Genomic DNA, 22,993 nt, shown 5'->3' with positions numbered 1-22,993 from the left:
AAGGGGTCCTCGGACAGCCGGACTATATGCTTACGTCGGACTGTTGGACTATGAAGATAGAAGATAGAAGACTTCGTTCCATCTTCGGGTGTGACTCTCCTTTGTGTGGAAGGCAAGCTTGGAGATTCGGATATGTAGATTCGCTTCTCTGTAACCGACCTGATGTAACCCTAGCCCCCTCCAGTGTCTATATAAACCAGAGGGTTTAGTCCGTAGGACGACAATAATCATAATCATAGGCTAGCTTCTAGGGTTTAGCCTCTACGATCTCGTGGTAGATCAACTCTTGTAATACTCGTATCATCAAGATCAATCAAGCAGGAAGTAGGGTATTACCTCCATAGAGAGGGCCCAAACCTAGGTAAACATCGTGTCCCCCGCCTCCTGTTACCATTAGCCTTAGACGCACAGTTCGGGACCCCCTACCCGAGATCCGCCGGTTTTGACACCGACACCTGACCCCTCAACTACTGATTTGCCAGCCTGCTTGAACACCCAACAATTTCAATTGGTGTGGTTGACGGGCTTATCCGAGGTGCCATGAATCTGGCAAGGCATGTCAAGTATTTTATCCAGAGCACTTGAGCCGTCCTTATTCCCTTTAAAGGGCCTCTTTTTGGGTCCAACCTGTGAGCCGTTGAACCCTACATTAACTGTTGGGTCCTCGGTATCGCTAGCACTGTTATTGTTCCGGCGCTTATTTCTATTGCACCTGGATTTGCTATTCCCGTCATGTGCTTCTGAGGTGCCGAAGTCCCTCCATGTGAGAGCTGCGAGCCAGCCAACTGTCCTCGCCCGCACAAAAGCGGATCATTAGAGAGAGAGAGAGAAAAGAGAGAGAGAGAGAGAGAGAGAGAGAGAGAGAGAGAGAGAGAGGAAGTTCCAGGGCTTACTTCACGATTTTTTATACATTTTTATAGGGAAACTTGGAACCCTACTTTTGAGTAGATGTTGTTTGATTAGTACTTTACCGTGACCAGGTGGTGAAGGTCTGGTGGGATATTCAGAATGATGAAATAAGGTTTGGGGGTAATATTTTTGGAATTTTTGGAGAAAAACCACTTAAAGGCCATTTCTGGCCTTTTAAAAAAGGAAATAGATAAAAAAGCTTAAAAAACTTTACAAATAATATGCCTCATAAACAACTTTTAATGAATTAATGTTTTGTGAAAATAAATACTTTTAGTTCAAACCTTCTTTTTTATGGTTTAGAAAAAAATGATTTATTTGATTTTTGGCAAAATAATAATTTATTATATAGATACTTTGGGGCTCTACCCACATGATACGATCATTGGGAAATGTTAGGGCTAAAGTACCAAAGGAGGGCAGGTTTAGCATATCATTGAAATTAAGATTCAATGAAGATACACGAGAGAGTCATTGAGCACCGCTTAAGAAGAATGACAAGCGTGACCAAAATCAGTTTGTTTTCATGCCTAGGAGATCAACCATGGAAGCCATTTTCTTAGTATGACAACTTATAGAGAGATACATGAAGTAAAATAAGGACCTGCATATGGTGTTCACTGACTTGGAGAAGGCCTACGATAAGATGTCATGGAATGTCATGTGGTGGGTCTTGGAGAAACACAAAGTCCCGACAAAGTACATTACCCTCACCACGAAAATGTACAATAATGTTGTGATAAGTATTCGAACAAGTGATGTCAACATTGATGACTTTTCAATTAAAATATGACTTCACCAAGAGTTAGCTTTGAGCCCTTATATTTTTGCTTTGGTGATGGATGATGTCACAAGGGGTGTACAAGGAGATATCCCATGGTGTATGCTCTTTGCGGATGATGTGGTGCTAGTAGATGATAGTCGGGCGATGGTTAATAGAAAGTTAGAGCGGCGGAGACAAACTTTGAAATTGAAAGCTTTTAGGCCTAGTAGAACTAAAATGGAGTACATGAAATGCAGTTTCAGTACTACTTGGCATGAGGAGGTGGTTAGCCTTTATGTGCAGGTTATACCTCAGAAGAACACCTTTCGATATTTCTGATCAATGTTGCAGAAGGATGGTGATATCGATGAAGTTGTGAGCCATTGAATCAAAGTTGGATGGATGAAGTGGCACTGAGCTTCTGAATTTCTCTTTGATAAGAGAGTACCGTAAAAGCTAAAAGGGAGGTAGGTTCTATAGGACAGTGATTCGACCTGCAATGTTGCATGGCGCTGAGTGTTGGCCAACTAAAATATGACATGTTCAACAGTTGGGTGTAATGAGATGCACATACTAAGATGGATATGTGGCCACACAAGAAATGATCAGTTTCGGAATGATGATATACATGACAGAGTTGGGCTAGCTTCGATTGAACATAAGCTTATCCAACATCGTTTGATATGGTTTGGGTATATACATCTCAGTCCTCCAAAAGCTCCAGTGCATTGCAAACAGTTAAAGCATGCTGATAATGTCAAAAGAGGTCATGGTAGACCAAACTTGACATGGAAGGAGTCTGTAAAGAGATATCTGATGGACTGACATATCACCAAATAACTAGCCATGTACAAGAGGGTGCGTGTAAGGTAGCTATCCACGTGCCAGAATCATGAGTTGGTTTCTAGATCTTATGGGTTTTAGCTCTAGCCTACTCCAATTTGTTTGGGGCTGAAGGCTTTGTTGTTAAATTAACTTAGGAGAACTGATCAAATTGTAGATCTTATATTAAATCTGTTAAACATTTGATAGTACATGAAACTGAAGTTAATTGAATTTCAAATTTTAATTTAAGATCATAAACTTTAATAGCATAATTTAATTAGAATATAGTCTAGAAGAGTTGGAGAATATAATTTCACCTGTTTTCTGGTCTGAATGAGTGTGACAATGGTCTTAGGAGGATCCGACATCAAATGAGGCAAAACATGAAATAAACTTCTTAAATCGGGTAACTAGGGGCAATTTTACTAAAATAGGATAGTAGTTATCACTGAAGCACGAATATGGTGTAAAAACAGGAAATTTACTCAAACTTTGAATACTCCCGCATCAAGTTTTGGTGGTAGCAAGTGATCATCTTTATCTAGCGCTTACACCTATGTGCATAAAACCAAGCATATATAATTCTCCACAACCTTACATCGACGACATGCTGAGGTATAGTCAATCCATTGATAACTTAATATAAAACGAATTTATGTTAAGGTCACTCACCCAAGAAAACTTGAGCTTAGCTATAGGCTTCTCGGTGAATGCGTTGACATTGCTGTGTAAAGTGAAGAGGAATAATACTATATCAACATGTGCATGCTACATAGTACGCGATGACTATTGAGTGGTTGTGGATACTTGGACATAAATTCATCTTGATAAATACTTAGCCGCAAATTCAGCAATATTCTTGTCAGAACTCCCTCCTTTCTGCATTGCCTCTTTGGCCATCCTCATCCATTTTGTCGCATTTTTGCGGTATTCAATCTTTCCCTCCTCATCCATCACCTTCCTGATGCACCTCTCTACCTCCTCCCTCCTCACCAAACCTTTCTCATCTGTCCGCATTCGCACGCCGGTTTCCCATGCACTCTCCACGTACTTTGCCGTGGTTGGCTGGTCGGCCGACCTCGGCATCGCCACCATTGGCACACCGGCAACAAGTGCTTCTGTCGTTGAGTTCCATCCGCAATGAGTCAAGAAACAACCTGCACATCCAAAGTAGGCAATATTATTGGCAAAACAATCAGATAACTACTAGTAGTATTTGTTTAGACCTATTTATCAAAGATTGACAATTTCATACCTATGGCCTTATGCGCGAGAACCTCAAGCTGGGGACACCAAGGCACGATTAATCCATTTTCCTTGCACCTGCCATGGAGCTCTTCAGATATCTTCTGTGCCTCGTTGGACCTCACGACCCAGAGAAATGGCTTGCCAGAATCGCAGAGCCCATTTCCAAGCTCGTCAAGCTCACCGGCGTCGAGGCTGTAGACCGTCCCATAAGACGCGAGGACTACTGAGCAAGGAGGCTGCCTATCCAGCCATGCCATGCACGGCGCGGCGCTGCTGAAGAAGTTGACGCCGTAGGCCTTGTTCGACGGCAGGCGGCTGTCGTCGAGGAAGAAGGACGGCAGCGTCGGGCCGACCGTCTTGGCCCGCCATCTGGACTCCATGTACTCCGCCTCCTGCGGTTCGAGGTCACGGAAGGAGTTGACGAGCACGTCGCCGGCGTGCTCTAGGCCCTGGAACTGCCGGATCGACACGTCGAGGTACTTGGGGTACAGCCCCGGCGACACCACGAACGGCGACAGATCCTCGGGCCCGAGGTCCACGCTCACCGCGCCCCGGCGATGCAGCGCGCTCCCGTCCGCCATCGGCAGCGGCGCGCGCCCCGCCCACGCCTCCCCGTAGATCAGGTCCACGGCGCACGACTGCGACATGAACGCGGCGGTCGGCACGCCCGCGGCCCGCGCCACAAGCGGCGCCCACGCCATGTGCGGGTCGTAGACCATCACGGACGGCGTCCTCCCGGCGCGCCCCTCGGCGGCGATGACCTGCGCCAGCGTCTCGGTCCCCACGGCCTCGGCCCTGCGGCAGTACTCGACGGGGTCCGGGCAGGAGGCCATGCCGCCCTCGTCGAACCCGTCTGAGAAGGCGGCCACGCGGAAGGGGTCACCGGGGGGCGGGCCCGTGGAGAGCACGTACCGCGTGGCGACGAGCGTGGGGCGCAGACCGTGGTACGCGAGGCGCCGGCCGAGCTGGAGCATCGGGTTCATGTGGCCCTGCGCCGGCAGCGGCACCAGCAGGACGTGCACGCCGCCGCGCTCATCGCCGGACGACGAGGTCGCGCTGTCCATGTCTCTGTTTTCTCCGCTTGTTTCAGTGAAGGGAGTGAGTGTCCGATGAAAGTGTTGGCAAATAAGTACTGTATATATGGGCGCTACAGGATTCGAGTAGAGTAGCGGGCAAGTAAGATAAGTAGTGATGGGAAGCTTCTCTGAGTGGCGAGCAAGTAAGATAAGTAGTGAGGAAGCTTCTCTGAGCATGGGTATAACCGACCAAGTCACTGTCACGCTTAGTTAATCAAGTTGACACGGAAGGTGCTCATGTAGTTTCCCCATGTCAGGCCTTAACTCTTTTTTTAGAATGAAGACGCAAGAAACGTCCGCCCACAACCAGGCGAGTAAGTCACATAGTTCATAAGGTTATAGGCTAACATAAAACACGAGTTCAGGCCGAAATACATAGGAAGGAGCAAGCAGGTACAACAGCAGTAACAAAAAGGACTAAGCATTCAAAGAAGATAATCAAGTCACTTTTACGCTTAGTTGACAGCCACACGGAAGGTGTTCATGTAGATTCGACATTCCAAGACTTCCCTCTCCGGTCACAGTTATTTTTTTTCACCCTCGAAAAAAAACAGTTACTTTTTTTCTTTCTCTCCTTTGTCATGTTTCTCTTGTTGATATTTTGTTGGAATGGAATCTAGTCGGGCAGAGATGACAGGGATATTGGGACGAGAGAAGGCGACTCTCCTGCCGGTTGCTCACAAAAAATAATGGAGGAGAGAAGATAACTCTCGAGCTGTAGTCAGTTTTTTTTTAAAGACGGACAAATTTATATTCGAAAAAAAAAGATTGACAAATTTATAAGACAACCTAATCTTTTGTACAATCTAGAGGGTGCTTGGATACGTTTTAGTTCCATGACTAAAAATAATGAGACTAAAACTTGTTAGCCTCACCCATGCTTGGATACAAATACTAAGGCTGGTCACAGTGGGGAGGAACTTAGGAGTAACATCACACACTTCAATACAACTTTGCTTATGTGGCACGTATTTAGTGAAGAGAGAGGTGCTTGTGGTAACTAGCTAAGTTACCGGAACATCACACACTCCAAGAAACAATGAGTCTATAACCTAATAAATACATCGTTGCATGACACTACATAGATGCTCCTACCCACTATGGTGGTAGTAACATAATCTAGGGAAGTGTGAAGTTACTAGCTTATGTTCTTGCCCATTGTGACCAGCCTAAATAGACTAAAATCGAGTTAATGAGCATTTATTATCCTCCAAACCCTCCAATCCAGAACTCTCATGTGTTAAAGGAGAGGAGTTAAATGAGGAGAGAGAGGACTAATCCACATTTTAGTAGGGTTCCCTTGACTAAAAATTTTTAGTCTCAAGACTAATTCTAGCCTCTCTTTAGTCAGGGGTGATTGGAACTTTAGCCTCTAAAAACGACTAATTTTAGTCAGACTAAAAATAGTCCCTTGGATCCAAGCATGCCCCTAATTTGGAGGTAAACCGGGTAGAAATAATTACTTAAGATTTTTCAAGATCATTTGCGGTAGATAATTTCTACTAATATTTTGGGAGTGGCGATGAAGCATTTGATTTGATCGTCACATCAGTCTAACCGCCGAATAAGTTTATCAAATTCAAGCTTCAATGTTAAACAAGGTAAAAGTATGGAATAAATTGTTTGCAGAAAACAGACTGTGATTAACAATTGAATGTCCTGAAAATTACGGTAAATTTGCTAGATCGTATTGCATATTTTCTAGACAAGTATGTTGTGCAAGTTGAGGTGACGAGGATCTTTTTTGCGGAAATTTGATTTATTCATTAACTATCAAGGTAGATCCAGGTGATAACCACCCAGCAACAACTACATGCATTGGAGCAAGCCAAAGACGCACAATCACCATTACCGCTACCTCGTCGGAGCCGGAAAAAACCTTATTATAGTAGACAGCCGGGAACAAATTGTAACAGATAAACTACAAATGTGTCCATATCTCCCTGCATTTTTGGAGGACATGATCAATTATTCTCTGTTCCTTTCATGGGAAGATATGATTTTTTCCTGACAAAGAGTGAATTTTTTGTTTAAAATTTAACATTAAAGGGATACAGACATAAAGAACACACAACCAGCCTATGCATGGATAAGATGAACACAATCAAAACCAATTCGCACACGCAGAAAACCACACTAGCAACTAGCAAAATCAGCAAAATCAAATAAGATGGTAGCTATGCCATGGCGAAAAAAAGAATAAAAAATTGATGAAAACGGTGATCAACAATCTACCAAAATAACCACATCAGCACTAACCATCTCTTGACATCACCTGTACTATGAGAAGATTCTCCAACAATAATGCCTTAAAAGAGCGAATGACCCTCATGCGCCATCGCTGCTCGATCCAACCAACCGTCGAAGAACAAGTCCGAACAAATCTGAGCAATGTCTAAGGTAACTGACACCAGAACCTAGTCGGCGCTGTTGGGGTAGAATTGTTGGATCGGTAGTGGTGAGCTACATTGCATTTTAAACCAGTAGTATCTGATAATTGGGTGCCACTGTTGGTGTAGGACCAGTGCCATCGCATACTCACCGCACTCGAGCTCACGGCGATGGGGTGGACCTGGAGCACAACTTCTGCTCAAGTATTTCCGAGTGATTGACTCCGTCTTTTGCCCTGGGGCTGGGCGGGAACAACTTCCTCGTTGCTTCCGTCGCCACCGGACAGGAGCGTAGCAACAAATCTGACCATCCGCTCCAAGAGAGATCTTGCGCGTCACTCTGCTTCCATGCCTACAAAATCCACCGAAAGAAAGAAACACCCAAGAAACCCCACCAAGCTGAACCATGGAGAGCACACGAGCGGCCACCGCTAGCTCGGACGTCGGTCATGGAGGCAGCGGCGAGGGTGCGGCCGTCCTCCTCCTGCCGTTCCTGGGGGTGCAGGGCCACACGAACCCGATGCTGGAGCTGAGCCGCCGCCTGGCGCGCACGGCCTCCGCCTCACGTTCGTCTCCACCCGCCACGTGCTCTCCTCCACCCCGCCCCCGGCGAGCCCTTCCGCGAGGCCGCCATCTTCGACGGGTTCGACGCTGGCGGCTTCGTCTCGTGCCCGGACCCCGCCGAGTACTTCTCCCGGCTGGAGGCCGTGGGGCCCGAGGCGCTGCGTGAGCTCCTGCTGTCGGAGGAGGCCACTGTCGTGGTACTAAGTCTGACAGTAGGAATAAGGGGTATGAATGCGGAGGCGAGGTCCTAACTACGGTGAGGTTGTACACATGAGTTTACGAGTTCAGGCTCTCTCGGAGGAGGTAAAAGCCCTACGTCTCGGTGCCCTGAGGCGGTTGACTGGAATATGGGTGTGTGTTACAAGAGGTGCGAACATTTGTCCCAGAGGAGGGGGTGACTTATATAGAGTGCGCCAGGACCCCATCCGTCCTCCGTTACAGGGGTTCAATGTACATTAAGATAGGGCGTTACTGGTAACGCGAGCTATAAAATGTTAACAATGATCTTTAAACTACAGAGTGAACGCCTGACCGTTGCCATCCTGAGTGACTCTAAGTCTTCTGTACTCCGAGTGGTTTCCTGTATGGTCGAATGACTCCATCCAGGTCAAGTGAAATTGGGGGTATCCGAGTGAGGTGACTCGTCGAGTGGATTGCACTCGATGGCTTCAGTCGATACTTCCTGTTGTGCTTTGAATGTCCTTGCTTCTAGGGTAGTGATCATGGGTAGGGCGTATAGATCAGGTCTATGACCCTACCCTAGGTCCATGGCATCGTCAGCCATCTCGGTGCGTGTGCTCGTGCACGACTCGCACCAACCGTGGGCGGGGCGGGTGGCGCGCACGGCCGGCGAGCCCGCTGCGGCGTTCTTCTCGCAGCCATGCGCGGTGAACGTCGTCTACGGGGAGATGTGGGCGGGGCGGCTGGCGCTGCCGGTGACGGACGGGAGTGAGCTTCTGGTACGCGGAGCGCTGGGCGTGGAACTGGGACCGGAAGACGTGCCGCCGTTCGCGTCGGCGCTGGAGTCGCTGAGGTAGTCCTGGATTAAGGGGTATCTGGACAGCCGGACTACGTACTTTGGCCGGACTGTTGGACTACGAAGATACAAGATTGAAGACTTCGTCCCGTGTCCGGATGGGACTCTCCTTTGCGCAGAAGGCAAGGTTGGCGATTCGGATGTTAGATCACCTTCTCTGTAACCGACTCTGTGTAACCCTAGCCTCCTCCGGTGTCTATATAAACCGGAGGGTTTAGTCCATAGGACGAGAACAATCATAATCATAGGCTAGCTCCTAGGGTTTAGCCTCTACGATCTCGTGGTAGATCAACTCTTGTAATACTCATATCATCAAGATCAATCAAGCAGGAAGTAGGGTATTACCTCCATCGAGAGGGCCCGAACCTGGATAAAACATCGTTTCCCCTGCCTCATGTTACCATTATCCTTAGACGCACAATTCGGGACCCCCTACCCGAGATCCGCCAGTTTTGACACCGACATTGGTGCTTTCATTGAGAGTTCCTCTGTGTCGTTGCTGTAAGGCTCGATGGCTCCTTCAATCATCAACACCAACGCGGTCCAGGGTGAGACTTTTCTCGCCGGACAGATCTTCGTGTTCGGCGGCTTCGCACTGCGGGCCAATTCGCTTGGCCATCTAGAGCAGATCGACAGCTACGCCCCTGGCCATTAGGTCAGGTTCGGAAACTTGAATTACACGGCCGATATCCCCGGAGACTTGATCTTTGACGGATTCGGGCCTACGCCAGGAGCGTGGAACACTCACGACGAGCACGACTTAGATCTACTGTCGGATAGTATTCGAGATACCGCACCTGCAGTAGCTCCGGACCTAAATCCAGGGCAGATCGCGTCGTCCGAGGACGGGTGGATGGACCCCGCCCCGGAGGCCGCATACTCATCGGCGGTAGAACCGAATGCAGACTCCACCTCTAAGGAAATCTGTGTCACCGGACCCCCGGACTTGTGTCCGGCCGTAGGTTCCAGACCACATGCATCCGGGCCCATCGAATCTGATTGGGCTCCAGTAATGGAGTTCACCGTTGTGGATATCTTTCAGCACTCACCCTTCAGCGACGTGCTGAATTCATTAAGGTCTCTCTCTTTGTCAGGAGACTCTGGGCTGAACTATGTCCGACTCGAGTGGGAAGCAGGCGACGAAGAAATTCGTTACCCACCCACCACCCACTTCATTGCCACTGTCGATGATTTGACTGACGTGCTTGACTTCGACTCCAAAGACATCGACGATATGGACGACGATGCAGGAGAAGAACAGGAACCACCGCCCATAGGGCGCTGGACAGCCACCTCCTCGTATGATATATATGGTGGACACTCCCAAAGAAAGCAATGGCGATGAGGCAATAGAGGATAACCCCTTAGGGAAGCAATCAAATCATGGGCGTCATCGGTGTCGCTCTAAGCCCCGCCACAGCAATACCGACACAGAAGACAAAAACAATCCGGATGGTGCCGAAGATGAATACAATCCTGATCAGCGTACCTTCGAGCAGGCTGAACAGGAAGACGGGCAGGTTAGCCCAGATGAACAGGCGACAGACAGATACTTGGAGGATGACAACTATATGCCTCCCTCCAAAGATGAAGTGAGCCTCGGCGACGATGAATTTGGCGGGCCTGAGGATCCCATAGAGCAGGAGCGCTTCAAGCGCCGGCTTATAGCCACTGCAAGAAGCCTGAAAAACAAGCAGCAGCAGCTCCAAGCTGATCAAGATCTGCTCACAGACAGATGGACTGAGGTCCTGGCAGCCGAGGAATACGGACTCGAGCGCCCCACCAAAGGTTACCCAAAGCACAAGTTGCTACCTCAACTCGAGGAGGAGGTCCTAGAGCCCACACTACCAGCATAGGACGAGGATGATCGGCCACCTCGTGGACGAGACAAAACGGCGTATCAGCCCGAATACCAGCCCGCACCCCCACGCCAATACAATATGGCCCGGGGCAATACGTAGGACCTGCGAGACATATTGGAAAACAAAGCAGGACAGCCCAGATCGATCTACGGATCACGGGGGCGCGCCCCAGCACATGACGATGACCGTCATGCCAGATACACTAACAATAAGTCCGGCCGGGCCAAACATAACTGACCGGACTTAGTCGAACTGTGTCGTGACATAGCCCGGCATAGAGGCGCCGCACACCCCCTCTGCTTCACTGATGAAGTAACAGACCACGACTTCCCAGAAAGGTTTAAACCCGCAAACATCAAATCATACGATGGCACAACAGACCCCGCGGTATGGATCGAAGATTTCCTTCTCCACATTCACATGGCCCGCGATGATGATCTACATGCCATCAAGTATCTTCCCCTTAAACTCAAAGGACCGGCCCGACACTGGCTGAATAGCATGCCGGCGAACTCCATCGGCAGTTGGGAAAACCTGGAGGACGCGTCCCTCAACAACTTCCAAGGCACCTACGTGCCACCACCAGATGCTGATGACTTAGGTCACATTACCCAACAGCCCGGAGAGTCAGCCAGGAAATTCTGGACTCAGTTCCTAACCAAAAAGAAACAAATCGCTGACTGTCCAGATACCGAAGCCATAGCAGCCTTCAAGCATAATATCCGGGACGAGCGGCTCGCCTGATACCTCGGCCAAGAGAAACTGAAGTCCATGGCGGCCCTAACGACACTCATTACCCACTTTTGTGCGGGCGAAGATAGCTGGCTGGCTCGTAACAACAACATAGCAAACACCCCTGGCACATCAGAGGCCAGAGACAGCATCCATAAACCTCGACGCAACAAACATAAGCGTCACAAGAACAATGATGACGCCCAAGACATGACAGTCAATGCCGGATTCCGTGGCTCCCAGTCCGGTCAGCGGAAAAAGACACTTCAAAAAAGCAATTCGGGCCCATCCGGCCTGGACCGCATACTTGACCGCCCATGTCAAATTCATGGTACCCCAGGAACGGCAGCCAATCATACCAATAGAGAATGCCGGGTCTTCAAACAAGCCGGACGGTCACGCGCCGAAAACAATAAAGGGGTCTCAAAGCAATGAAGACAACGAGGAGCACAGACCATCAAGCAATATAGGGCAAAAGAAACTTCTACGCAAACCAACATGGTGAATGTGATAAACACCACCCTGGAGGTTGTCTTCAGATCACCAAACAATCACCATACCGAAGAGTCAGTCTTCGACATTGTCCCCCTATACAGTAACTATTACGTACGACCAGGATGAACCGCGTTGGATCGATTCAACGCGGTACCACACCGTGCCTATGGCAAGCTTAAAATACCAGGCCCACGTGACATAGTCACAATTACGGGCAAGACCGAACTCCTCCTCAGCGCCGAAGAGTATACCGCCACTGAAGCAGCGAGTTGTGCCTCTTTATCGAACCTTGATTCGACAACCAACTTCCCGGACACCAACAAAGGAGTCCGAACTACTTCACGGCAGGATAGCTCGGCTCAACCAGGCGTCAATCAAGCACTCCAGCATAAGTTGGGAAGGGCCACACCCCGCGGTTCAACCGCCCCATGACACACAAATGTCTCTAATCATTTTTCTTTGTAGGCTCGCTTTTGCGCAGAACAGGACTGGCGACGTGGAATCAGCTCAGATGCACAAGGAGGGAATATATAAATACTCCCCGAGAAGACAATCCGAATATACTTCGGATCCGCACACAACTTCCTCCCACCCGGTCTCAAAAGGTTCCGTCATCACACCTCTTACTATAGCATTAACCGCACTCATACGCATAAACGTGTCACTCGAATACAGCATATAGAGTTACATGACGCTTACCTGCTGTCATTTCTTATTGACACCTTTCGTCGTAACGGCATCCGCACATTGTGTCATGCCTTAATACGCCAGGGGCTTCATTATACCCATACTATGGCAACAGAGTCCGGCCACCCTCTCGGTCGCTCGGCACCCCGAACTTATATCATTATATGCATCGGCTCCGAATCATGTCTTGGGTCATTAGTTGGGTTTGCCCGGCTCCCATGTTTTGGTACCTTACGTTCCGCTATATCGGCTAAGGTAGCGCTGGGAGAACTACTGCGATTGTGTCCCGGTTCTTCCAGACGAGCACCTCAGTAGAGAAAGCCGAAAACTGACTGTCATGATAAGGCGAGAGCTGGTCAGCTGTTCGAGAGGTTGTAAAATCTTTAAGGATTTATTCCGCATAATGCCATAATAAATGCAGAGTGCGACGGATCGATCTTCCGATCAGGTGCTATTAGAGCCCCTCGTGCGGTCTTCCCAACACCAGGGGCTGCGCCTACCATACTCGAATTCATATGACTAAGTGAGAGTGATAAAGCCCTATAGTCTGATTGCCTGGTTCGCTGCACTGAACACCTCCTTTAAGGACCCAAAAATGGGATAAAGAGTGTTCAGGTTTATCCCGAACACCCCCGTACTTCCTACATGGGGGCAGAAGCCAACGATTGGCGAACTCTCAAGATTAATATATAAGACGGCCGCGCATGAGGAAAAACTTCCATATAATAGGAAACACATAAATAAAGGTGACTTTGTTCCGCCTTACAAAGGACAACATGATTGTCTTCATGGAAATACAATGTCTTTGGTGCATTGCTCTGCCACAAGGCGGGCTCCTTTTAGGACACCATCATAATATAGTTTGGGCTTGCGGTGCTCCTTCCCCTCAGGTGGTCCCTCGGTCATCAGCTTTTCAGCATCCATCTTTCCCCAGTGCACTTTCACGCGGGAAAATGCCATTCTCGCACCTTATATACAGACCGACCGCTTAATGACTTCGAGCTGAGGACAAGCACTCACAATTCGCTTCACGAGCCCAAAGTAACTGCTTGGAATTGACTCGGCGGGCCATAGTCGAACAATCAAGTCCTTCATGGCTAGTTCGGCCGCCTGGTGCAGCTTGACCAGCTGCTTCATCTGATCGACAAATGGCACCGGATAATTCGGCGCCAAATACTGCGACCAGAAGAGCTTTTCCGCAGTCTTCTTCTCCTCAGCTCGATAGAATTGAGCGTCATTAGATATGCTGCAGGGCAGCTCCGCAAACGCCCCTGGAGAAATCAGTTCAATTTGTCATCTTGAACTTCTCCTATTACTACATAGAAATCGCCTTGAATAAGAAACAGCCTTACGAGCCGCAATTTTCCTCGCCTCCTGAATGTCCTTCAGAGCACCTTGGGCTTCTTCCCGAGCATCATTTGCGTCTTGGAAAGCTTGGGCGAGTTCGGATTCCTTCCCTGATAAACTCTGCTCCGAAGTCTTGCTTTTATTAACGGCCTCCTGGAGCTCTCGTTCAGCTGCAATGACCCTGGCCTCGTGCTTCTCACGAAGAGCCTGCTCCGTGGCTGCCTTCTTTTCGGCTAAAGCCACAGCCTTCTTAAGCGCCTCAATTTCAGCATTTGTCCCTAGAGCGCGCAATATAAATACTTTTATCCGGCACACATACTTATTTGTGCTAAAAATAACAAGGTTTCGACATACCTCGATTGTCCTCCAACTGTTTCTTCACTCGGCCAAGTTCTTCTTCGGCCCGCTCCAGACTCTGCTTTAGTCCGAATACCTCCGCAGTATGAGAGGCGGCAGTCACTATAGATGCATGTTTATAAAAGAAGGAGGAGATGTCATCAACTAAGTCTCCTGCAAACGGAAATTTGATCCCCTGTCCGGTTCTCTTTTTCACCAGACAATGTATCAGGGGCTACTATCCATACTGTGGTAATCTACAAAAACTCCTAAAAGCATACCTCAAAGCCTCTTATAAGGCTGATGCAGGATTCATTCAGACCACTCTCCGCGGACTGAATCTTTTCAACCACCACACCCATAAGGGTGCGATGTTCATCGAGGATGGAAGCACTCTTTAGCATTGTCGATAAGCTGCCTTGCGCCTCTGGTTGGACAGAGGTCATCGGCAGAGTAGGCTCGCCTCCTCCAGCAAAGGGGGGCTGCCTGCCCGATCCTGGAGCCTCAAAGCTTTCCGGGACTGTATCCGGCTGTGGGCCGAATTCACGATCGCCCCTGCCGTCGACACTCATGGGAGCCGCCACTCTCGTATATCAGGCCCCTAAGGTATGCCCCTCCTGGTCTAGGTCCTTCTGGGACGGCTCCTCGGCGTCAGGCCCGAGCTTAAGGGAAGGGGCCTTCGGAGGCATCTCGCTCTCTAGGGCATCTGAGCTCAACGAATCCTCCGATGAGGACTGTTCGGTGCAAGACCTCACCGGGCTGCAAAAAGTGTGGCACCAATTAATTTATTATGCCTCAATAATCCTGAACGCATAGGTGTGTTCGGATTTCATGTACTCACGAGTTTTCCAGGGGCTGGGCCCTGGAATCCCACTCCGGGCTGCTGTCGGTAGCCGTAGTGGACGCCTCTGGCAGGGGAGTTTTTCCCCTCTTAGGCAATTCGGCCTCCAGAGATGAGGAGGCCGTACTTTTCTTTCCTTCCCCCATGGGGGACTTGTCTTCTTCCTCCTCTTCTTCCTCTTCGGAGGAGAGATGGGCAATGGAGTCTTCGGATTTTGTGTCCGAAGCATCGCGACGACGGAGGCCGCTTCTGGTCTCCTTGGCCTCTCTATAGGCCTCTTTCTTTGGCGCCTCGTAAGGCGCCGGGACCAACATCTTCGTCAGAAGTGGTCCGGCTGGTTCTTCTGGCAGCGGGGCTGGACAGTGTATCTGCCCCGCCTTCTTCGTCCATCCCTAGGATGATTGTGAGAAGCACGTTAGAGCATCTTCCTCGGGATATGCCAATGAAACATATGGATGGACAAAACATAATGATGACTTATCAGACTTGCAGGGCTGGACAGTTGGTACCCGCGGTCCGTTGCGGAGTCCGGCCACGGTTTTCCGGACTTAAAAAGCACCTTCCAGATGTCCTTGTGAGAGGAGCCATAAAGCTCTCGCAGGGTCTGGTGCTCGGCCGGGTCATACTCCCACAAATTGCAGGCTCGGTGCTGACAAGGAAGAACCAGGCGGACCAACATCACGTGGACTACATCAACAAGCTTGATGACCTTATCTTCCATACCCTTGACGCGTGTCTGGAGCACCGATAGTTCGTTGGACGAAGACCAGTTCAAGCCCTTTTTGGGCCAGAACGTAAGCCGCAAGGGGGCTCTAGATTGGAATTCGGGAGCAGCGGCCCACCTTTTGCCGCGCGACTCAGTGATGTAGAACCACTACTGCTGCCACTCCTTGACGGAATCGTTGAAAGTACCTGTCGGCCATGTGACCTTGGGCATCCTGCTCACCATGGCGCCTCCGCACTCGGCGTGCTCGCCGTTCACCACCTTGGGCTTCACATTGAAGATCTTCAGCCATAAGCCGAAGTGTGGCGAGATGCGGAGAAAGGCCTCGCACATGACGATAAACGTCAAGATGTTGAGGAAGGAATTAGGGGATAGATCATGAAAATTGATCCCATAATAATACATGATGCCGCGAACAAATGGGTGAAGGGGAAACCCGGGCCCGCAGATAAAATGAGGGAGGAACACAACCCTCTCATGGGGATCCGGAGTGGGGACAATCTGTCCCACCGTCGGAAGACGGTGGCCGATTTTCTTGGCCAGATACCCGGCCTCCCGAAGCTTTTTGATATCCTTCTCCTGGACGGTAGAGGCCATCCATTTGCCTCCTGCTCTATACCCAGACGTTTTCGGAGAACCTTTGTTGATGGAGAAGATGAATGCTTGGGCATTAGGGCTTGAGTGAAATGGGATGGACGAGCAGAAGGAGGCGTGGGTGAAAAGGAAGCGGCCTTTCCTCTTTATTGGAACGATCAAACTTTGCGCCTCCCCACTTGCCCGGAAGAACCTGCTCGTTCCCCACTCACCGTAATTAGCGGTGCGGTTGAGTTACCCACACCCGTATTGATGAGAGTCCTGCAATAAAGGGGGCACGATCTCTACTTCGACAAGACGTCCTAGGGAAACTGCCTCGCGATATGAGCAGTAGCTGGTTGGAAAAAACGGTTCGAATAATGACCGGACCATGGCATGATGTCGCTCTGCTGAAGTTGTCAGCAGATTAGATTGCTAGAATATTGTTCTCTCTACGGTGGTATGTGAAATGTGTCTTGCAGAGCCGCACATGATTTAAGTGTTCGAGATTTACTTTGGAGTATTCGGAGATGGAACCCGCCTTGCAATGCCGAAGACAATCTGCGCGCCGGACTCGTCATCATTGAAGCCTGGTTCAGGGGCTACCAAGGGAGTCCTGGATTAGGGGGTATCCGGACAGCCGGACTATGTACTTTGGCCGGACTGTTGGACTATGAAGATACAAGATTGAAGACTTCGTCCCGTGTCCGGATGGGACTCTCCATTGCGTAGAAGGCAAGCTTGGCGATTCGGATGTTAGATCTCCTTCTCTGTAACCGACTCTATGTAACCCTAGCCTCCTCCGGTGTCTATATAAACCGGAGGTTTTAGTCCGTAGGACGAGAACAATCATAATCATAGGGTAGCTCCTAGGGTTTAGCATCTACGATCTCGTGGTAGATCAAATGTTGTAATACTCATATCATCAAGATCAATCAAGCAAGAAGTAGGGTATTAACTCCATCTAGAGGGCCCGAACCTGGGTAAAACATCGTGTCCCCTGCCTCCCGTTACCATTATCCTTAGACGCATAGTTCGGGACCCCCTACCCGAGATCCACCGGTTTTGACACCGACAGTCGCTGCCAGTTTTCCTTAAGACGTTGATCGAGGAGGATGCTGACGACGTGCTCGTCAACTCATTCAGCTACATCGAGCCAACGGTGAGCCATACACTCATGAGAAAAGCAATTCTCCCATGCACGGGAAGTACCGTGCATGGGAGAGGCGTTGAATTTTCTTCAAGATCCGATGACATGCATTGATGGTTTAATGCTGATACTCGCTACATCTTTCTCTGACACATGAAAGCACATTGTCCCAACTAGACTCCTGTTGGAAATGTGCCCTAGAGGCAATAATAAATTAGTTATTATTATTATATTTCCTTGTTCATGATAATCGTTTATTATCCATGCTATAATTGTATTGATAGGAAACTTAGATACATGTGTGGATACATAGACAACACCATGTCCCTAGTAAGCCTCTAGTTGACTAGCTCGTTGATCAATAGATGGTTACGGTTTCCTGACCATGCACATTGGATGTCGTTGATAACGGGATCACATCATTAGGAGAATGATGTGATGGACAAGACCCAATCCTAAGCCTAGCACAAAGATCGTGTAGTTCGTATGCTAAAGCTTTTCTAATGTCAAGTATCATTTCCTTAGACCATGACATTGTGCAACTCCCGGATACCGTAGGAATACTTTGGGTGTACGAAACGTCACAATGTAACTGGGTGGTTATAAAGGTGCACTACGGGTATCTCCAAAAGTGTCTGTTGGGTTGGCACGAATCGAGACTGGGATTTGTCACTCCGTGTAACGGAGAGGTATCTCTGGGCCCACTCGGTAGGACATCATCATAATGTGCACAATGTGACCAAGGGGTTGATCATGGGATGATGTGTTACGGAACGAGTAAAGAGACTTGCCGGTAACGAGATTGAACAAGGTATCGGCATACCGACGATCGAATCTCGGGCAAGTACAATACCGCTGGACAAAGGGAATTGTATACGAGATTGATTGAGTCCTTGACATTGTGGTTCATCCGATGAGATCATCGTGGAACATGTGGGAGCCAACATGGGTATCCAGATCCCGCTGTTGGTTATTGGCCCGAGAGTTGTCTCGGTCATGTCTACATGGTTCCCGAACCCGGGTTCGGTGACACTAGGGTTGTAGAGATAATAGTATGTGGTAACCCGAATGTTGTTCGGAGTCCCGGATAGGATCCCGAACATCACGAGGAGTTCCGGAGTGGTCTGGAGGTAAAGATTTATATATAGGAAATCCAGATTCGGCCACCGAGAAAGTTTTGGGGGTCATCGGTATTGTACCGGGACCACCGGAAGGGTCCCGGGGGTCCACCGGGTGGGGCCACCTATCCCGGAGAGCCCCATAGGCTGAGGGGGCGTGGGAACCAGCCCCTGGTGGGCTGGTGCGCCCCCCTTTGGGCCTCCCATGTGCCTAGGGTTAGAAACCCTAAGGGGTGGGGGCGCCTCCACTTGGCTTGGAGGCCAAGCCACCCCTAGGGCCGCCGCCCCCCTCCCTGGATGGGATCTACAAGGGGCCGGCGCCCCCCCTAGGACCCTATATATAGTGGAGGGGAGGGAGGGCAGCCGCACCTGAGTCCCTGGCGCCTCCCTCCCTCCCGTGACACCTCTTCCTCCCCGCTTGCGCTTGGCGAAGTCCTGCCGGGATCCCGCTACTTCCACCACCACGCCGTCATGCTGCTGGATCTCCATCAACCTCTCCTTCCCTTGCTGGATCAAGAAGGAGGAGATGTCTCTCCCAACTATATGTGTGTTGAACGCGGAGGTGCCGTCCGTTCGGCGCTAGGATCATCGGTGATTTGGATCACGACGAGTACGACTCCATCAACCCCGTTCACTTGAACGCTTCCGCTTAACGATCTACAAGGGTATGTAGATGCACTCCCCTCTCTCTCGTTTCTAGTTTCTCCATAGATAGGTCTTGGTGACTCGTAGGAAAATTTTGAATTTCTGCTACGTTCCCCAACAGTGGCATCATGAGCTAGGTCTATTGCGTAGATTCTTTGCACGAGTAGAACAAAAAGCAGTTGTGGGCGTTGATTTTGTTCAATATGCTTACCGTTACTAGTCCAATCTTGTTTCGACGGTATTGTGGAATGAAGCGGCCCGGACCGACCTTACACATACACTTACGTGAGACAGGTTCCGCCGACTAACATGCACTTGTTGCATAAGGTGGCTAGCGGGTGCCAGTCTCTCTCACTTTAGTCGGATTGGATTCGATGAAAATGGTCCTTATCAAGGGTAAATAGCAATTGACATATCACGTTGTGGTTTTTGCGTAGGTAAGAAACGATCTTGCTAGAAACCCATAGCAGCCACGTAAAACATGCAAACAACAATTAGAGGACGTCTAATTTGTTTTTGCAGGGTATGCTATGTGATGTGATGTGGCCAAGAAGAATGTGATGAATGATATGTGATGTATGAGATTGATCATGTTCTTGTAATAGTAATCACGACTTGCATGTCGACGAGTATGACAACCGGCAGGAGCCATAGGAGTTGTCTTAATTTATTGTATGACCTGTGTGTCATTGAACAACGCCATGTAATTACTTTACTTTATTGCTAACCGATAGCCATAGTAGTAGAAGTAATAGTTGGCGAGACAACTTCATGAAGACATGATGATCAGGTCATGATGATGGAGATCATGGTGTCATGCCGGTGACGATGATGATCGTGGAGCCTCGAAGATGGAGATCAAAAGGAGCAAAATGATATTGGCCATATCATGTCACTTTTTGATTGCATGTGATGTTTATCATGTTTATGCATTTTATTTGCTTAGAACGAAGGTAGTAAATAAGATGATCCCTCATTAAAATTTCAAGAAAGTGTTCCCCCTAACTGTGCACCATTGCGAAAGTTCGTCGTTTCGAAGCACCACGTGATGATCGGGTGTGATAGATTCTAACATTCACATACAACGTGTGTAAGCCAGAGTTATACACACGAAACACTTAAGTTGACTTGACGAGCCTAGCATGTACAGACATGGCCTCGGAACACAAGAGACCGAAAGGTCGAGCATGAGTCGTATAGTAGATATGATCAACATGAAGATTTTCACCGATGATGACTAGTCCGTCTCACGTGATGATCGGACACGGCCTAGTTGACTCGGATCATGTAATCACTTAGATGACTGGAGGGATGTCTATCTGAGTGGGAGTTCATTAGATGAACTTAATTATCCTAAACATAGTCAAAAATCCTTTGCAAATTATGTCATAGCTCGCGCTTTAGTTCTACTGTTTTAGATATGTTCCTAGAGAAAATATAGTTGAAAGTTGACAGTAGCAATTATGCGGACAGTAGAAGGCTTATGTCCTTAATGCACAGCTCGGTGTGTTGGACCTCGAACGTGGTCTATGGATGTTGCGAACATGTGACATACACATTTTGATGACTACATGATAGTTCGGTAATGTTAAATGGTTTAGAATTGAGGCACCAAAGACATTTTTGAAATGTCGCAGAACATATAAGATGTTCCAAGAGCTGAAATTGGGATTTCAGGCTCGTGCCCACGTCAAGAGGTATGAGACCTCCGACAAGTTTTCTAGCCTACAAACTAAGGGAGAAGATCTCAATCGTTGAGCTTGTACTCAGATTTTCTAGGTACAACAATCACTTGAATCGAGTGGGAGTTAATCTTCCAGATGAGATAGTAATGTTTCTCCAAAGACATTGCCACCAAGCTACTAGAGCTTCGTGATGAACTATAACATAACAGGGATAGATATGATGATCCTTGAGCTATTCGCGATGTTTTGACACCACGAATGTAGAAATCAAGAAGGAGCATCAATTGTTGATGGTTAGTGAAACCACTAGTTTCAAGAAGGGCGAGGGCAAGAAGGGATTCTTCATGAAACGGAAAAACTGTTGCTGCTCTAGTGAAAACCCAGGGTTGAACCCAAACCCGAGACCAAGTGCTTCTGTAATGAGGGAACAGACACTGAAGCAGAACTACCCTAGATACTTGGTAGATGAGAAGGCTGGCAAGGTCGATAGAAGTATATTGGATATACATTGTGTTAATGTGTACTTTACTAGTACTCCTAGTAGCACCAGGGTATTAGATACCGGTTCGGTTGCTAAGTGTTAGTAACTCAAAATAAAAGCTACGGAATAAACGGAGACTAGCTAAAGGTGAGCTGATGATATGTGTTGGAAGTGTTTCCAAGGTTGATGTGATCAAACATCGCACGCTCCCTCTACCATCAAGATTAGTATTAAACCTGAATAATTGTCATTTGGTGTTTGCGTTGAGCATAGACATGATTGGATTATGTCTATCGCAATACGGTTATTCATTTAAGGAGAATAATGGTTACTGTATTTATTTGAATAATACCTTCAATGGTCTTGCACCTAAAGGAATGGTTTATTGAATCTCGATCGTAGTGATACACATTTTCATGCCAAAAGATATAAGATAGTAATGATAGTACCACTTACTTGTGGCACTGCCATGTAAGTCATATTGGTATAAAACGCATGAAGAAGCTCCATGTTGATGGATCTTTGGACTCACTCGTTTTTGAAAAGTTTGAGAGATGCGAACCATGTCTATTGGTGTATACGCATGAAGAAACTCCATGCAGATGGATTGTTTGGACTCACTTGATTTTGAATCACTTGAGATATGCAAATCATACCACATGGGCAAGATGACTGAAAAGCCTCATTTTCAGTAAGATGGAACAAGATAGCAACTTGTTGGAAGTAACACATTTTGATGTGTGCAGTCCAATGAGTGTTGAGGCATGCAGTGAATATCGTTATGTTCTTACTTCACAGATGATTTGAGTAGATGTTGAGTATATTTACTTGATGAAACACAAGTCTGAATTATTGAATGGTTCAAGTAATTTCAGAGTGAAGTTGAAGATCATCGTGACGAGAGGATAAAATGTCTATGATATGATCATAGAGATGAGTATCTGAGTTACGAACTTTGGCACGCAATTAAGACATTGTGGAAATTGTTTCACAATTAATACCGCCTGGAACACCATAGTGTGATGGTGTGTCCGAACATCATAGTTGCACCCTGTTGGATATGGTGCGTACTATGATGTCTCTTATCGAATTACCACTCTCGTTTATGGGTTAGGCATTAGAGACAACCACATTCACTTTAATAGGGCACCACATAATTCTGTTGAGATGACACCGTATGAACTATGGTTTAGAGAAACCTAAGCTGTCGTTTCTTGAAAGTTTGGGGCTGCGACGCTTATATGAAAAAGTTTCATCCTGATGAGCTCGATCCCCAAGCGGATAAATGCATCTTCATAGGACACCCAAAATAGTTGGGTATACCTCCTATTTCAGATTCGGAAGCAAAAGTGATTGTTTCTAGAAATGGGTCCTTTCTCGAGGAAAAGTTTCTCTTGAAAGAATTGAGTGGGAGGATGGTGGAGACTTGATGAGGTTAATGAACCATCACTTCAACTAGTGTGTAGCAGGGCACATGAAGTTGTTCATGTGGCACCTACACCAATT

The 22,993-nt window shown here is 48.1% G+C and overlaps 1 protein-coding gene and 1 pseudogene across 1 annotated transcript; one reads left to right on the top strand and one right to left on the bottom strand.

The window, feature by feature from the left end:
• Window positions 1-3,304: 3,304 nt before the first annotated feature.
• LOC123110543 (UDP-glycosyltransferase 79) lies at window positions 3,305-4,891 on the bottom strand. Its single transcript, XM_044531093.1, has 2 exons — window positions 3,753-4,891; window positions 3,305-3,654 (listed from the first exon to the last, which is right to left on the bottom strand). Exons 1-2 carry the CDS (start codon window positions 4,807-4,809, stop codon window positions 3,317-3,319), a joined length of 1,395 nt encoding a protein of 464 aa, XP_044387028.1. The 5' UTR covers window positions 4,810-4,891; the 3' UTR covers window positions 3,305-3,316.
• Window positions 4,892-7,484: 2,593 nt separating this feature from the next.
• LOC123114667 (UDP-glucosyltransferase UGT13248-like) lies at window positions 7,485-8,812 on the top strand (annotated as a pseudogene).
• The last annotated feature ends 14,181 nt before the right edge of the window (window positions 8,813-22,993 follow it).

The sequence above is a fragment of the Triticum aestivum genome, chromosome 5B (genome assembly GCF_018294505.1).
Source record: "Triticum aestivum cultivar Chinese Spring chromosome 5B, IWGSC CS RefSeq v2.1, whole genome shotgun sequence".
Lineage (NCBI taxonomy): Eukaryota > Viridiplantae > Streptophyta > Magnoliopsida > Poales > Poaceae > Triticum > Triticum aestivum.
The sequence above is the reverse complement of the archived record's forward strand: the minus strand, read 5'-3'. Positions and strand labels throughout refer to the sequence as shown.